This window comes from Mobula birostris, chromosome 18 (assembly GCF_030028105.1).
Source record: "Mobula birostris isolate sMobBir1 chromosome 18, sMobBir1.hap1, whole genome shotgun sequence".
NCBI classification, from domain to species: Eukaryota; Metazoa; Chordata; class Chondrichthyes; order Myliobatiformes; family Myliobatidae; genus Mobula; species Mobula birostris.
The window spans coordinates 23,024,364-23,042,675 of NC_092387.1; the positions used below are offsets into that span (position 1 = coordinate 23,024,364).

Sequence of the window (18,312 nt, forward strand, 5' to 3'; positions counted from 1 at the left end):
AGAAAGTACAGTGCAGGCTAGACAAATAAAGCACAAGGGCCACAACGAGATCGATTGGGAGATTAAGAACTCCTCCTTTAAACATTTGAGGGGTTCATGCAAGAGGCTGATAGGATTCAAGATCCCAAATTCAAGAACATTATCAAAGAAGGTATAAATTATACAATCTTGAGATTTGCTTGCTCAGTTAGCCACAAAGCAAGAAACCTAAAACAACCCAATTTAAAAAAAACAATAAAAATAAGAAAACAACTCAATGCACATGAGAAAGGAATAAAAAAATACAAATTGTGCAAACAAATATAAGTGAACAACAGCATTCCAAACCAAAACCGAGTCCTCAGATCTGAACCCCAGAACAGCCCGGAGTAAGCCCAAAGCCTCGATTATCAGTTCATCATATTAGTGAGCACAGAGCACAGCAGCTGGGGCAGTCTTCATAGCCTCAGCTCCATGGAGAGTGGAGTGTCCATCAAGGAGAATGAGCAAAACCACTCTCCTCCCAGATCCCAACATCCTGTATTTTCAGTCTACCTGAGCCGGTGTTTAAATTGACCAAATAGCAGACAGTGAACAAAATGGACTCTCGCCTCCGATTTGCGCTGGCATTTATATTGTCTAAACAGCGCATTGGACACTGTTGCAGTGAAAGACTCTGGTCCTAGATCATGCCACCCAGTCACACACTCTGGGTCCAGATTTCACCTGCCAGCCTGTAGCCGCTCTCAAGTTCTTCAAATCAGCTCAGTGCCCAGAGTGATCCAACCTTGCACCTGGGCCAGTCATACAGGCAACATAACTCCACCTACAGCGATTCTGCAACACATAATCTCTGCTCATGACCCAAACTTGCTCGTCCCTTCAATATTTGCAGCAATAATTTAACATAAATTACCTCCGAAAATGTATTTTAGTAACTTTTTGTTGGATTTCTTATCTTATAAACTACCAAAGAGCCGGCCCATATGTTTGGTAGTGCCATCTTAACCGGTGCAGTTTGTATGCAGTTTTGGTCTCCAAATTTGAGGAAGGACGTTCCTGCTATGGAGGGAGTGTAGCGTAGGTTCATGAGGTTAATTCTCGGGATGGCAGGACTGTTATATGTTGAAAGATTGGAGCGACTGGAGTTGTATACACTGGAATTTAGAAGGATGAGAGGGTATCTGATTGAAACATATAAGATTATTAAGGGATTGGACACGCTAGAGGCAGGAAACATGTTCTCGATGTTGGGGGAGTCCAGAACCAGAAGCCACATTTTAAGAATAAGGGGTAGGCCATTTAGAATGGAGTTGAGGAAAAACTTTTTCACCCAGAGAGTTGTGGATCTGTGGAATGCTCTGCCTCAGAGGGCAGTGGAGGCCAATTCTCTGGATGCTTTCAAGAAAGAGTTAGATAGAGCTGTTAAAGATAGCGGAGTCAAGGGATATGGGGAGAAGGCAGAAATGGGGTACTGATCGTGGATGATCAGCCATGATCACAATGAATGCTGGCTTGAAGGGCCGAATGGCCTACTCCTGCACCTATTGTCTATTGCCTATTGGAAAGGATTATACTGGGATAGAAGCTGTCCATGAAGAGTCTTTGACCTGAAACATTAACTCTGTTTCTCACAGATGTAGCTTAACCTGCTGAGTATTTCCAGTATTTTCTGTTTTTTGTGTTGGATTACCAGCAGAATTTTTCAGAAAAAGGTTTTAGAAGTTTTTTTTTAGTTTTGGAAGCGAGTTGGTTTAATACCAAATTATATAGAACGGTAGCCAATTGAAGGAGATCTTCAACTTGACATTTTTTAGTGGCTAATCTAGACCACCAAGTGGGATCTGTTTGGTAATCTTGTGTTAAAAATATTCTGTGGTGTTTTAGAAAGTGAAACAAATTGAAGCCAATTATAACAGGAGTCTAAATAAACTCAGTTTCCAAGGAGTCTGCAAAGGCGAGAGAAACAGAACAGTAATCAACAAGAGGCACTGGGAGCTTAAACAGACCTTCAGTCCCTTTTACTTGCAGTATTTACTGTATGTATGGCATGATCTACCCGGGTGGCCTGCAAACAAAGTTTTTGACTATATCTGATAGACGTGACAATAATACTAATACCAATCTTCTTGTTTATGTGAAATTAATGCATATCCAGTAAAGAATTCTTTAATAGTCTCACATTCCTTTCTGGAATTATAGAAATAAGCAGCATTATAAAGTAACTAAAAATAATTGTTTGATTAGTTGTCTGTCATGTCCAACGACGACAGTAAAGAAAGCCGTGTGTGGGAGAGTTTATGAAGTGGAAAAGCTATTAAACTGGGATAGTTCTACCCTTTTGTTAGATGTCTAGGTCCAGTGGTACAATTAGTTGTCATAACTGGGGTCTTCCTTGGTTGCAGTGGATGACCATGACATCTTCTGTGCCTCATCATGTCCTTCATTCTCCAGAAAGCATTGTAGAACCTTGGATATCACTTGATTTCATCTGCCAGAACAGACTTCACAGGGTAGGACAGGCACGTCCCTATCTCATTGGGGTATGAGGCCTGCTGGCTACTCTTCCCTGGTTTAGTCAGCCTGTTGAAGCAGTGTACCAGGGTGTGACTGCTGTCACACACAAACAACTACTTGGAGCCACAGCTGAGAGTTGATGGTCTGGTAGGAACCAAAAGTGAGTGAGCTGTACCAGAATAGATGCAACAAAGCCCTTCACTAAATATCACTGAAATTAAAAAGTGTGCAGTGCTTTAATTGTAAAGGTAATTATTATAATTGATTACCCCATACTCTAGCCAAATATTTTTATGGAAGTATGTTTAAAAGTCCTTAACCCCTGAAAGAAAGTACAATTACCCTGTTTTATCAAATCCAGTGGACAAACTAATGATCACAAATGCCATGACATGACTCTGGCCATTTGTAAAATCAGACAGAATACCTGCAGCTAGCTAGGTTTTGAGAGTAACAAACTCAAAGCAACCAAAGCAATGCTTATTTCCATTTGGATAGAGACAAAATACATATTGGATACTTGAACCTCTACACCTTCCCACACCAAACATTGACAGTATTTCAGGATAGGCTGCTTTCAAATTGGAAAATAAACTTTTACATTTTAAAATTATTCAACTCAAAGAGAGGGTCATCATAGAAACAGGTTCTTTGGACCACTAAGTCTACACCAAGCATTAAACAACCCTTTTACACTCCATTTGTTATCTTCCACATGTTCCCACCAATTTCTCTCTCCCCCAGATTCTACCACTTACTTATAGTACAATTTACAACAGCCTATTAATCTACAAGTGTTTGGTACGTGGAAGAAACTGGAGCATCTGAAGGAAATCTACACAGTCACTGAGAGAACATACAACTTCCACACAGACATCTCCTACGGTCAGGATTGAATGTGGGTGTCTGGCACTCTGAGGTAGTGAGTCTACTAGCTGTGTCAGTGTGCAATGTGGATAACAGCATTTAAAACACTTGTTATTCTTTCCTTACTTTGGAAAAATTATATATTTATGGATTACATATTGCAGAATTTTCTAAAAAAATGAAAAGACTCATCTAAATGCTCATCGTCTGTTCAGGTCCCAACTTAGAAGAGGCCACTTAAAGATCAAGTGCAAGGCGGAACAGAGGATGTATGAAAGCATAAAATGTGGGACATAAATGTTAACATTTCAGGTCAAATAACCTTTCAACCAAACATGTGATAAAGGGTCATTGACATGAAATGCTAAAGTTCAAATTTCAAAATGAACTTACCAAAACATTTGTAACTACACACAAAGACTAATACTCATGTGCAAAAGAAGACACATCAGCTAGACAGATAGATAATACTGAGAATATGAGCTGCAGAGCCCATGAAAGTGAGTCCACTGGTTGTGGTATCAGTTCAGAGATGAAGTGAGTAAAATTATCCATTCTGGTTCAGAATCCTGATGGTTGAAGGGCAATAACTGCTCCTGAACATGGTCTTGTGGGATGTAGGGCTCCTGTATCTCCTTCCTGATGGCAGTAAAAAGAAGAGATCATGGCCCAGACAGTGGATGCTGCTTTCTTGTGGTAGGGTACCTCGTAGCTGTAAATTCTGCTTCTCCTGCTGAGTAACCCAGTATATCTTTGTTTTCATTAGCAAAAATTGGTAGTCTCCAAAAAGAAAAAGAAGATTTGATTCTAACATCAAAATTATTTGGCTGGTTACAAGAATTAGAGTGGGGTGGGGCAGTGGAGTAAGGAAATATAGTATGTCTACCTTCTTGCCATAAAAATCAAGTTCTTCCAGCACAACTACACTGAAAGTATGTTATTGCAAGAAAGATTGCATCATTAGTATTTTATGCATTTTCCAATCTACCTAATGTGGGAAGAAAACTCATATACAAGTTTCATGACCTGGTGCCAAATGAATGACAGAGATCTGCTTATCTTACCAACAAGTTGTCACAGATTCCATTAGCTATTTTCCCCAGAGTATTGGCATCCAAAGGGGCAATCACCAATAGGTCTGCCCACCTCCTCAGTTCAATGTGTAGAACAGGATCTGTCCTCTGTTTCCACATCTAAAGGGAAAATGGAAGAGATTGCGTGTGAAATGGCAGAAATACAATCCAGCAGGGTTTTAAAATTAACAAATATTATTTATTAAAAATTATATTAAAAGAATTCCGCAGTACAAAGATCTTTATCAAACAAGTGAAAATCTGCAGATGTTAGAAATCCAAGCGACACACAAAATGCTGGAGGAACTGAGCAGGCCAGACAGCATCAATGGAAAAGAGTACAGTCGACATTTCAGGGCGAGACCCTGCATCAGGATCGGAAAAAAGATTAGGCGTCAGAGTAAGAAAGTTCTTTAAGTTCTCAGGGTTACATTCAGTGCTGCCGGTTCTATACATAGCAGACTTAGTACCTTTTATTTGTGTACACAGCACCATTGCCACTCATGCCACACCCCCAATCCCCCTTTGGGTGATACAACCTACCATTGTTTGAGAAACTTCCTCGATATATATCCCCTCTATGTCCAGAACAAGAGTTGCCTGGACTCTGGTCCATCCTCACAGAGTCCTTACATTGGCTGCACTGAACTTCACTGTGTCCCTCAACACTCCCTTACAGGCATTCTTGCAGGCCAGGTAACATCTATGGAAAAAAGTACAGTCGATGTGTCGGGCCAAGACCCTTCGGAGTATTCAATACTCTGATTTATGAAGGCCAATGTGAAACAACTCTCTTTACAATGCTATCTACCTCTGAAGCGGTTTTCAAGGGATTATGGATCTGTATTCCAGTATCTCTTTGTTCTACTGTACTCCTCGGTGCCCGACCATTCACCGTGCAAGTCCTACCTTGGTTTGTCCCCCAAAAGTGCAACACCTGACACTTTTCTGCATTAAATTTCACCTGCAATTTTCCAGCCCATTTTCCCAGCCAGTCCAGATCCTGCTACAAGCTTTGATAACCTTCCTCGCTGTCCACTATGCCGCCGATCTTGGAGTCATTCAGAAAATTGCTGATCCAGTTTACCGCACTCTCCTTCACCTTGTCTGTCAGAGCAACCTCATGTGTTCTTTTAGTCCTGATTTACCTCTCAAGTGTTTTCTTGCATTTCTGATCCTCCTCAACATCTCATTTGCTCCTTGCTGCCTTTACTTGCTAAGCACCTCCTTTTCCTTCTTCTTAACCAGGGCCTCAATACAGATTTGAAAACCAAAGTTCCCTAAACCTGTTAGCCTAGCCTTCTATTTTAACATGAACATACAAACTCTGTACTCTCAATATTTCACTTTTGAAGGCCTCCCAGTTACCAAATACACCTTTGCCAGAAAACAACACAACCTGTCCTAATCCGCACTTGCCGGATCCTTTCTGATACCATCTGGCCTTTCTCCAGTTTAGAACCCCAACATATCCTTCTCCGTAATTATATTGGAACAGAATTATGATCACTATATCCAAAGTGTTCCCCTACACACAATTCAGTCACCTGCCCTATCTTGTTCCCTAATTGGGGACCCAGTATCATGCTCTCTCTAATTGGGACCTCGACATATTGATTAAGGAAACTTTCCTGAACACATATGATGAAATATCCTATCTCTACATGGAAAGATTTTGAAATGAAGTTTTAAACCCAACTATCCCTTCACTCATTAACCACTTTCATTTTTTCCACATTATTTGTACATAATCTTTCCATGCTTTCTTCTCACTGCTACCATCAGGAAGAATGTACGGGAGCTTCGGGACCCAGACCACCAGGTTCAGGAACGTTTATTATCCTTCAACCATCAGACACAGCGTGCGCAGCCGCTCCGAAATGATATCGGTATTTGTTAAGTAGGTACCGTGCACAATCCTGATTGGATGGAGACAGACATGAGCAGCACGGAGGAACATCTAGAGAAACTTCTGAAATGCCTGCTTCGCTGCCGCTGCTACTGTGCGATCGAGAATCTCTGGAGAGGAAGGCCCCAAATCCTCAGCTTTGCCTATTGCCTGTTGCCGGGGCCAGGGTCAAAGCCTTCGGCAGAGATGGTGCTCGGTGTCAGAGGGCTGGCTGGAGGCTCGAAGTTTTCGGATGGACTCAAAAGTCGGCTGTGGGGGTGGGGCGTCACGTGATGACGTGGGATTGAGACGTGCAAATCCAGCTCTCCCGCAACAAATCAGTAAAGTACCGTTTAAACAAAACAAAGTTAGTAAATATTTTCTGAAAACTATTTATAAACTTTGTAAGACTACTTTACGATATGCCTCCTAAACCGCAACAAAAGAAGTCTGCTGTTGCGAAGCAGCCGCGAGACGGGAAGAAAAAAGGGCCTACTGCAACGATGGAGCTTCGGACTCAGGTTGGATCTCCTTCGGTAGAACAGGGAGCAACGGCGGTGGTAACGGCTTCTTCGAAGAAGACACCGGAAATGCGCATGCGCAAAGAAGAGCACATGCTCAAATCGACACAACGCAAACTACAAGAACCGACAGCCACTGCAATTGAAAATGACTCAGAGTCAGAATTGAATTCTGCAGAGAACACAGATGAAGAAGAGGAGGAAGAATTGGAAGCGATTGGAAGTAAAGGAGATGATAGAGACATGAGAGAGGCTATATTGCAATTAACAGCTGAATTAAGAAAAGTAAGAGAAGAGCTTAGAGATACGAAGATGTGCTATGATAAAGTTATGGCAAGACAGGACAAAATGGATAAGAAGCTTCAGAAGATGGAAAGAGCAATGGGGCATATGAATGATAGAGTGGAAAAAACAGAAAATGATCTGCTTGTCTGGAATTCGGAAAGAAACCGACTCTTGGAGAAAGTGGACATGTTGGAAAATTTTAGTAGACGTAATAATATTAAAATTGTTGGTCTTAAAGAAGGTACGGAGGGAGATAAACCAATAGAATTTTTTCAAAGATGGATCCCGGATGTTTCGCAAATGGAAGAGGAGGTTCAACCAATTGAAATTGAGCGGGCACATAGAGCTTTAAGACCAAAACCAAAAGATGACCAATATCCACGATCGATTTTAATAAAATTCTTAAGATTTCAAGACAAGGAAAGGATTCTACAGGCAGCTGCTCGAGCTGCCAAAGATAGAAAAGGGCCATTGATAATTAAAGGGAACAAAGTTTTTTTCTACCCTGATATAAGTTACGAACTTTTGAAGAGAAGGAAGAAATTTAATCCAGTGAAGAAAACCCTATGGGATCATGGTTATCAATTTACACTGCATTATCCTGCAACCTTGAAGATTTTTTTGCCTGGTGGAGAAAAAAGATTTTTTGATGACTACCAGAAAGCAGAGCAGTTTGTGCGAGATTCTCTGAATATTCACCAGATACAAGAACAAACCCAGGAGAGTGACATAGATTGAAGATGAAGATTGGGTTAAAGAATGGACTTGTTGGATTTTTGAAGCTGGATGAATGTATAAATATATTATTAATTATACGAGGGGGGTAAGAAAGGTTAAAACTGGAGGAATATTAGTTGGGAATAGTAATACTAATTTTGTCTATATATATATAATGTTTTTTTGTTGCGAGGGAGCTGGAAGAAGCACTGAGCGATTGCTACGCTAGTCATGTGTGCAAGCGTGGCTTTTGCCACGACCCATAAAATGGAGGGGGGTAGTGTTGTGTATCCTTTCATTCACAACATTAGTGGGGGGGTATTTTGTTTTTTCTTTTTTTGTATTTTTTCTATCTTCTTTTTTCTTTCTGCCTGGAAGGTTGGGAGGGAGACACATAGCAACATGGTGAAGTTTAAAGAGATTCCCCAAGGAACTATGAGAGTAGAGAAGATAAATAATGTTTTAGATTGGAGTAACTTTGTTAAGAATAATGACTAATTTATTGAATTTTTTGAGTTTTAATGTTAACGGGCTTAATGGACCAGTGAAAAGAAAAAGAATCTTAACACATATTAAAAAAATGAAGATAGATTTAGCTTTTTTATAGGAAACGCACCTAACGGAAACAGAACATCAGAAACTAAAGAGAGATTGGGTGGGTAGTGTTGTTGCGGCTTCATTTAATTCAAAAGCGAGGGGAGTAGCAATTTTGATCAATAAAACGTTACCAATTAGAATACAAAATGTAATAACTGATTCTGCGGGGAGATATGTGATTATACATTGTCAACTTTTTTCTGAACTATGGACTTTTATGAATATTTATGCACCAAACGAAAATGATGCAAAATTCATACAAGAAGCTTTTCTGAATTTGGCGGATGCGCATGAAAAAATATTAATTGGAGGAGACTTTAATTTTTGCTTAGACCGAGTCTTAGATAGATCAACCAAGGCTGTTATAAAATCCAAGGTAGTAAATTTAACTTTATCATTGATGAAAGATTTAAATCTGATTGATATATGGAGAAGAATCAATCCTAAAGAAAGAGACTATTCGTTCTACTCCCATAGACATAAAACTTTCTCAAGGATAGATTTGTTTCTATTATCAATGCATATTCAACACAGAGTGAAAAATATGGAATATAAAGAATATTATCAGATCATTCCTCTTTATTAATGACAATAATAATGGCTGATAAGGAAGAAGTGGCTTATAGATGGAGATTTAATTCAACATTATTAAAACGTCAAGATTTTTGTGATTTTATGAAAAAGCAGATTCGATTTTTTTTGGATACAAATTTTCATTCAGTGGATGATAAATTTATATTATGGGATGCGATGAAAGCATATCTTAGGGGCCAGATAATAAGTTATACGTCTAAAATTAAGAAAGAATATATGGCAGAACTAGATCAATTGGAAAAAGAGATTACAAAAATAGAAAAAGAATCTCAAAGATATATGTCAGAAGAAAATCGAAAACAACTTGTCATTAAGAAGTTACAATATAATACGCTTCAGACATACAGAACGGAAAAAGCAATTATAAGAACTAAACAAAGGTATTATGAGTTAGGTGAGAGAGCACATAAAATTCTTGCCTGGCAGTTGAAAACAGAACAAGCTTCCAAAACAATAAATGCAATTAGAACAAGGGCAAATAAAATATCTCATAAACCTCTTGAAATAAATGAAACCTTTAAAAATTTCTATTCTGAATTATATCAATCAGAATCCCAAAATGATGTTAATGAGATAGAAAGGTTTTTATCACAAGTTTCTCTTCCTAAATTGAATTTGGAAGAACAGAAGGGATTAGATATGCCTTTTACATTAAAAGAAGTTGAAGAAGCTTTAGGATCACTCCAAAGTAATAAATCTCCAGGAGAAGATGGTTTTCCACCTGAATTTTATAAAAAATTTAAAGATTTATTATTTCCTCTTTTTATGGAACTAATACGTCAAGCAGAAAAAATACATAAACTTCCAGAATCTTTTTCAACAGCGATTGTAATAGTATTGCCAAAAAAAGACAAGAGATCCTATGAAACCAGCATTATACAGGCCTATTTCTTTATTGAATACGGATAAAATAATAGCAAAAATTTTATCGAATAGATTATCTAAATATTTACCAAAATTAATACATATGGATCAAACAGGATTTATTAAAAATAGACAATTGGCAGATAATGTAACCCGGCTACTCAGTATAATTCATTTGGCACAAAAAAGGGATGAGAAGAGTATAGTAGTAGCTTTGGATGCAGAAAAAGCATTTGATAGATTAGAATGGGATTTTTTATTTAAAGTACTAGAAAAATATGGGTTAGGAACATCTTTTATAAATTGGATTAAAACTTTAAATTCTAACCCTAAAGCTAAAGTAGTGACAAACTCTCAAATTTCAACACCATTCCAGTTAAAAAGGTCAACTAGACAAGGTTGTCCACTATCACCTGCTTTATTTGTATTGGCGATAGAGCCATTAGCAGAACTAATTAGAATTGATCCAGATATTATGGGTTTTAGAGTTAATCAGGAGGAATATAAAATTAATCTTTTTGCCGATGATGTTTTGATCTATTTAACAAACCCACAACATTCGTTACATAAATTATCTTCTAGATTGGATGAATATGGGAAGGTATCAGGCTACAAAATAAATTGGGATAAAAGTGAAATTTTACCTCTTACTAAAGGAGACTATAGTCAATGTCGATTAGTAACCCAATTTAGATGGCCGGTAAATGGTATAAAGTATTTAGGTATAAGACTTGATAATGATGTAAAGAATTTATATAAATTTAATTATTTACCACTATTGAAAAAAATTCAAGAAGATCTTGACAAATGGATGATATTACCAATAACATTAGTAGGTAGAGTCAATGTTGTAAAAATGAATATATTTCCTAGATTACAGTATTTGTTTCAAACATTACCAATACAATTGCCACAGAAATTTTTTCAAGAGTTAAATAAATGTGTGAGAAAATTTCTTTGGAAAGGTAAAATGTCAAGAATATCATTGGAAAAATTGACATGTAAATTTAGGTTAGGAGGGTTACAACTTCCAAACTTTACAAACTATTATAAAGCAAATCAACTTAGATTTATTGCATCTTTCTTCGATGATCGAAAACCAGCATGGATTAAAATAGAACTAGACAAGATAGGAGAAAATAGACCTGAAGATTTTATATATAAATGGGAATCTAAACCAATACGGGAAAAGAAAGAATCTCCTATATTAACTCATTTGATTGATCTATGGAATAAGATACATGTTGATAATGAAACACAGAAGTCTCTATTAGCAAGGAGACCTTTGTTCCAAAACAGACTTATTCCTTTTACAATGGACAATCAACTTTTATATAATTGGTACCAAAAAGGGATTAAATTTATAGGTGATTGTTTTGAACGAGGTATATTGATGTCATTTGAACAATTAAAGGATAAATATAAAATATCTAATAATACTTTCTTTTGTTACTTTCAATTAAGGGCTTACTTAAAAGGTAAGTTGGGTCAAACAAGGTTTTTGCCAAAACCTAATGAAATTGAAATATTAATTCAAAAAGGGAAAATTAAAAAATTTATTTCTTGTATGTATAATTTGATTCAAGAACAATTAAACAAGGAACCCATAAGTCAAAGCAAAAATGGGAAACAGATCTGAATATTAATATTGATGAAACAAATTGGTCAAGACTTTGTCTTGACAGTATGACAAATACAATAAATGTTCGACTTAGATTAGTACAATATAATTTTTTACACCAATTATATATTACACCACAAAAAATAAATAGATTAAATTCAAATCTATCTGATAAATGTTTTCAGTGTAATCAAGAAATTTGTACTTTTTTACATTCTACTTGGTCTTGTTTTAAAATTCAACCCTTTTGGATAAATTTAAGAATCTTATTGGAACAAATTACTGGAACTCAACTTCCACATAACCCTATATTATTTTTATTAGGTGATATTGAAGGGATAAAACTGAAACTTAAATTGAATAAATATCAGAAAGAATTTATAAAAATTGCATTGGCAGTAGCTAAGAAGACCATAGCAGTTACTTGGAAATCTGATTTGTATTTAAGTATGGATCGTTGGAATAATGAAATGGCTAGTTCTATTCCACTCGAAAAAATCACTTATAATTTAAGAGATAAATATGTAACATTTTTGAATATTTGGCACCCTTATTTACAAAAGATAGGATGGCATATTTAAGTGCTCCGATAAAGACTTTGGTCACTTGGGGAAAGTAACGAATAATTATACCAAATTTATTTTGAATCCCATGGAGCATGTGGAAACCTTCCAATACCCAGGCGGTTCTTTTCTTTTTTTTTTCTTTTTCTTTCTTTTTAGGTAGGACTATATATGGGGTGGGGGAGGGTTAAGGGGAGGGGGGAGGGTAGATTCTATCTTTTCATGTATTCTTTTTGAAAATTCAATAAAAATTATATTAAAAAAAAAGTCGGCTGTGGTCAGGTGCTTCCAGGGTGCTGCATCGGCAAGTTTGCGGCGCTGGAGGTTCATGGCAGGGAGAGTTTTTTTTCTTCTTTCTACCGTCTGCGTGAGATGATGGGACTTTCGAGATACTTTGAGACTGTTTTTTACCGTGCCCATGATCTGTTCTTTATCAAATTACGATATTGCTTTGCACTGTTGTAACTATATGTTATAATTATGTGGTTTTTGTCAGTTTTTCAGTCTTGATTTGCCTTGTGCTTCTGTGATATCATTCTGGAGGAACATTGTATCATTTCTTAATGCATGCATTACTAAATGACAATAAACGAGGACTGCGTGTCCTCATAATCTAATCTAATCAGACTCTTGAACCAAAGAGAGTAACTTCACTGGTCCCAACACTGACCTGTTCCCACAATCTATGGACTCACTTCCAAGGAGTCTTTATCTCATGTTCTGGATATTTATTCCTTATTTATTTATTATTAGTAGTAATAATTTCCATTTTTTCTTTCTTTTTGTATTTGCACATTGGTTGTTTGTCCATCCTGTTAAGTGTGGTCTTTCATTGATTCTATTGTGTTTACTGTGATTGTCCACAAGAAATTGAATCTCAGGGTTGTACATGATGACATATATGTACTTTGATAATAAATTTACTTCAAAAAGATTAAAGTACCATTGCTTAATCACAGCTGACTAGCCCTTTCTCCTCAGAATATCATCCATAAACTTGACATGATTTTGACTGCTACTAGGTTCAAATAAGCTAAACTGGTAAAAGAAAACAGTGCAACCAACTATAAGAATTTCAAAGCACCTTTCACTGATCACATCAAGGGGTTTCATTTAAAACTAATCTACAACTGCTAGTCCTTTTCCATTAGGAATTAAGCCTTTTGAATGCTAAAGAAAGCAAAACAGTAGTCAAAGTAAGGTCAAAGTAAAATTTATTATCAGAGTACATACATGTCACCACATACAACCCTGAGATTCGGTTTCTACTGGCAAATCTATAGAACAGTAACTGGAGACAGGATCAATGGACAAACTGTGCAAATGCAGATATAAATAACAAATAATGAGCATGAAATAACAAGATAAGAGGGTCCTTAAATGAGTGGTTATCTCCTTTTATTCAAGAGCCTGATATGGCAGGTAGTAACTGTTCTTGAACCTGGTGGTGCGAATCCTGAGGCACTAATACCTTCAACCTGATGGCAGCAGTGAGAAAAGATCATGGTCTGGGTGGTGAGAATCGTTGATAATGGATGCTGCTTTCCTATGGCAACGTTTCATCCAGATGCGCTCAATGGTTACCCATGATGTACTGGGCTGAATCCACCATCTTTTGTAGGATTTTCCACTCAAGGGCATTCCCATACCAGACCATAATGCAGCCAGCCAGTGCACTTTCAACCACAACCCTACAGAAGTTTGCCACCAAGGTTTTTGATGACATGCTAAATCTCCGCAGACCCCTGAGGAAGCGCTGTCATGTTTTCCTTGCAATTACGTTTATGTGATGGGTCCAGAACAGATCTTCTGAAATAGTGACACCCAGGAATTTAAAGTTACTGACCCTCTCCATCTCTGATCCTCTGATGATTACTGCTCATGAGTCTCCAGTTTCACTCTCCTCAAGTCTACTATCAGTTCTTAGTCTTACTGTCATTGAGTGAGAGGTTGTTATTATTAGACCACTCAGGCAAGTTTTCAATATCCCTCCTGTATGCAGATTCATCACCACCTTTGATACAGCCCACAAAAGTGGTGTCGTCAGCAAACTTGTATATGGTGTTGGAGTTATACTTAGCTACACAGACATAGGTGTAAAGCGAGTAGAGCAGGGGGCTAGTACACATCCCTACGGTGCTCTTGTGCTGAAGGAGATTGTGGAGGAGATGTCTTTGCCAATCTAGACTGACTGAGGTCTACATGTGAGGAAATCCAGGATCCAATTGCACAAGGGGGTATTGGGGCCCACATCTTGGAGCTTACCAATTAATTGGGAGGGGATGATGGAGTTAAATGCTGAGCTGTAATCAATAAAGAGCACCTTGATATATGGATTTTTGCTGTCCACATGTTACAAGGTTATGTGAAGAGCTAACGAGTTAACATCTGCTGTAGACCTGTTGCTTCAGTAGGCAAACTGGACCAGATCCAAATCGCCACACAGACAGGAGCTGATATGCTTCAACGTCAGCCTCTCAAAACACTTGATCACTATGGATGTAAGTGCCATTGGGGTGATAGTCATTTAGACAGCTTATCACACTCTCCTTCGGCACTGATATGACTGAAGCCTGCTTGAAGCAGGTGGGTACCACGCACTGCCGGAGCAAGAGGTTGAAGATATTTGTGAATACACCAGCCAGTTACTCAGCACAGGTCTTCAGTAGTCTTCCAGGTGCTCCGTCCGGACCAGCTGCTTTCCTTGGATTCACTCTTTTGAAGGCAACTCGCATGTCATCTTCAGATACTGAGCCCAAGGAATCTTTGGGAGACATGATTCCTGATCATGTCTGGTGATCATAATGGCAGAATGGCAGGCGGTGACTAGTGGGGTACCGCAAGGCTCAGTGCTGGGACCCCAGTTGTTTACAATATATATTAATGACTTGGATGAGGGAATTAAATGCAGCATCTCCAAGTTTGCGGATGACACGAAGCTGGGTGGCAGTGTTAGCTGTGAGGAGGATGCTAAGAGGATGCAGGGTGACTTGGATAGGTTGGACGAGTGGGCAAATTCATGGCAGATGCAATTTAATGCGGATAAATGTGAAGTTATCCACTTTGGTGGCAAAAATAGGAAAACAGATTATTATCTGAATGGTGGCCGATTAGGAAAAGGGGAGGTGCAACGAGACCTGGGTGTCATTATACACCAGTCATTGAAAGTGGGCATGCAGGTACAGCAGGCGGTGAAAAAGGCGAATGGTATGCTGGCATTTATAGCGAGAGGATTCGAGTACAGGAGCAGGGAGGTACTACTGCAGTTGTACAAGGCCTTGGTGAGACCACACCGGGAGTATTGTGTGCAGTTTTGGTCCCCTAATCTGAGAAAAGACATCCTTGCCATAGAGGGAGTACAAAGAAGGTTCACCAGATTGATTCCTGGGATGGCAGGACTTTCATATGAAGAAAGACTGGATGAACTGGGCTTGTACTCGTTGGAATTTAGAAGATTGAGGGGGGATCTGATTGAAATGTATAAAATCCTAAAGGGATTGGACAGGCGAGATGCAGGAAGATTGTTCCCGATGTTGGGGAAGTCCAGAACGAGGGGCCACAGTTTGAGGATAAAGGGGAAGCCTTTTAGGACCGAGATTAGGAAAAACTTCTTCACACAGAGAGTGGTGAATCTGTGGAATTCTCTGCCACAGGAAACAGTTGGTTATATTTAAGAGGGAGTTAGATATGGCCCTTGTGGCTACGGGGGTCAGGGGGTATGGAGGGAAGGCTGGGGCGGGGTTCTGAATTGGATGATCAGCCATGATCATAATAAATGGCGGTGCAGGCTCGAAGGGCCGAATGGCCTACTCCTGCACCTATTTTCTATGTTTCTATAATGGGCATAGAAGGCATTGACCTCATTGGGAAGCGAAGCTCTGCGGAAGCAAAGTTCTGCTGTCCCCTATGTCGCAAGATTTAACTTTGTAAGAGGTCATGGCATTCAAACCCTGCCACTGCTATTGAGTATCCCTCGTTGATTCCAGTCTAGTCCGGAATTTCCACTTCACCCATGAGATGGCTTTCCGGAGATCATACCTGCACCTCTTGTGGCATTCTTGATCTTCAGTCTTGAATGCCTCTGATCTGGCTCTCAGCAGCTTCTTAGTAACAATGTAATAAACACAAGGGAATCTGCAGAAGCTGGAAATCCTGAGCAACACACACAAAATGCTGGATAACCAGGCATTTGTATATTGAAAAACTCTGAAATATGGGATGCTAGTTTTACTCATATGTTGAGAAATATTGCTTTAATATGAAGTGTAATTTGAGCAGTGCATGGTATAAATAGAAGACAGTTGATAGTTTACAGACAATACTTATTTTTAAGGTTATAAAATGGAGGCGCCTCCTTTGCTCACTTTACGGTTCTTAAAAGATATAGAAGAACAAATTACCTCCCATTCATCCAAGTCGCTATATATTTCAGCAGGAACATCTTTGGACTCATAGAAGTGTTTTGCATGCTCTGTGGTCACCACTTTTACTTCAACCTGCAAGAGAGATACTGGTAGATAAGAATCACAAAGGAATGCCTTCCAGGAAAAGCAACAGTTTACATTTCAAGACCACCATTAGCTGTGTTGGGAATTGATCTATTAATTAGCCGAAAATAAATTTATGCAGGAATTTGAATTTGACTGTTTTTGGAGGGGCATGTCAAACACATTATACACATATATGCATGTTTGTTAGCATGACCAGTGATTAATATTGAGGACTAAAGCCTGCTTGCTCCGAGGAAAGAGGATGAACCTTTTTCTGGGTCATTGGGTGTGGGTCTTCATGCTCCCATATCTCCTCCATAATGGTAGCAATGAGAAGGAGGCATATCTAAAGGTGGCAATAGTGTTTGGCTGTGAGGTGAATAGTGTTCAGGACATCATTTGAAATTGGATGATTGGTTTCATAATGTTCTATATCCCTCTTGATGTAACGTGTGAATGAACGGAGAATAATACGGCAGTTTGTGTGCAACATCCCATAAGTTTAACAATGAGCCACCTGAACAGCAGGATAAGATAAGCCAGGCTGAGTTTGGTATGGTGAGGGACAGTACAATGAGAAACTTGTTTGTGACAGTATCACGAGCATGTAGGTACAGACAACCAACACACAAAATACAGAAATTATACAAAAAAGTATATCATACAATTCGAAAACTTCTGTAAGCAAACAAGACTTTAGTGTAAAAATAAAGACAACTCAAAAAGAGACAAGTCCATTGTAGTGGAGGAGGTAATCCATTGTGTTCCATTGCTGATGTATAGTTAGAGTTTGCAGGAACAGATTCCAAGGCATGTTTTCAGTATTAAAAAAGAGAGGAAGAAATCCTATGGGAAATCTGGGGTCCCCCAACTGTTTGGTAAGGCTCAATGGCATTTAAAAAAAGGCTGGGCGCCTCTGTCCTAGAGCAAGTGAAGGCACCCTTGCCAATAGTACAGCAATTAAATAGAGAATGCACAAGATTCCAGAACTGCAAGAAAGCAGAAAAAGTCTACGGGTTCCCAGCAGCAACACAAAAAGCAATGGAGGAACTCAGCGGGTCAGGCAGCATCTATGGATAGAAATGGGAAGTCAACATTTTGAGTTGAAATCCTTCATCTGGACCAACCATTTGCATTGTCCACTCCACTCCACAGATACTGCTGAGTTCCTCCACTGGTTTCTAGCATCTGCAGTCTCATGTCTCTGTAAGAGTTTCAATACCTTTGTTAAAAGAACACATGGTTGTTTCAAAAATGTAGAGAGAACCGGTTGTTTCAGATTCAATTTCCATTTGATCAGAGTACTTCACAATCTGAAAGAGCACAATGAACCTGCTAACTAAAGCTGTGGAGTGACCTTTTCCCCTTGTGCTAATTCATTTCCCACAGCTATTATCTTAACAATCACCAGGTGCTATAAAACGTTGAGAGTTATGTTGCAACACCACAACATTAAAAAAAACCTCATTAAATAGCATATCGCAGTTCAAGCAAATTTCCGCTTTAACTGTAAATTCACTGTTAATGGCACACAGCCCATTCCTGAACTTCACTGTTTAACAAATTTATGCACCACCACTTTCACTGATGGTTCACTTTTTGTGACGCAATTCTGGACCAGTTAGGTCATGATGACTTCAACCTTTCTCCCTTTGCCAGGGCAACAGTTAGGGTTGGTGGTGAAGAGGGAAGAATTGCTGTAATTAGCTACTGAACACATGGCTAACCAAAAGTGG

General features: G+C 38.7%; 1 protein-coding gene across 1 annotated transcript in view; it reads right to left on the reverse strand.

Moving 5' to 3' along the window:
- Window positions 1-18,312, reverse strand: part of ppcdc (phosphopantothenoylcysteine decarboxylase) — an 88,082-nt gene that overhangs the window by 51,883 nt on the left and 17,887 nt on the right. Inside the window, exons 2-3 of the mRNA XM_072281964.1 lie at window positions 16,487-16,582; window positions 4,428-4,556 (exon numbers count right to left, since the gene is read on the reverse strand). Coding sequence (XP_072138065.1) covers window positions 4,428-4,556; window positions 16,487-16,582 — 225 coding nt within the window. The remainder of the gene's footprint in view (window positions 1-4,427; window positions 4,557-16,486; window positions 16,583-18,312) is intronic.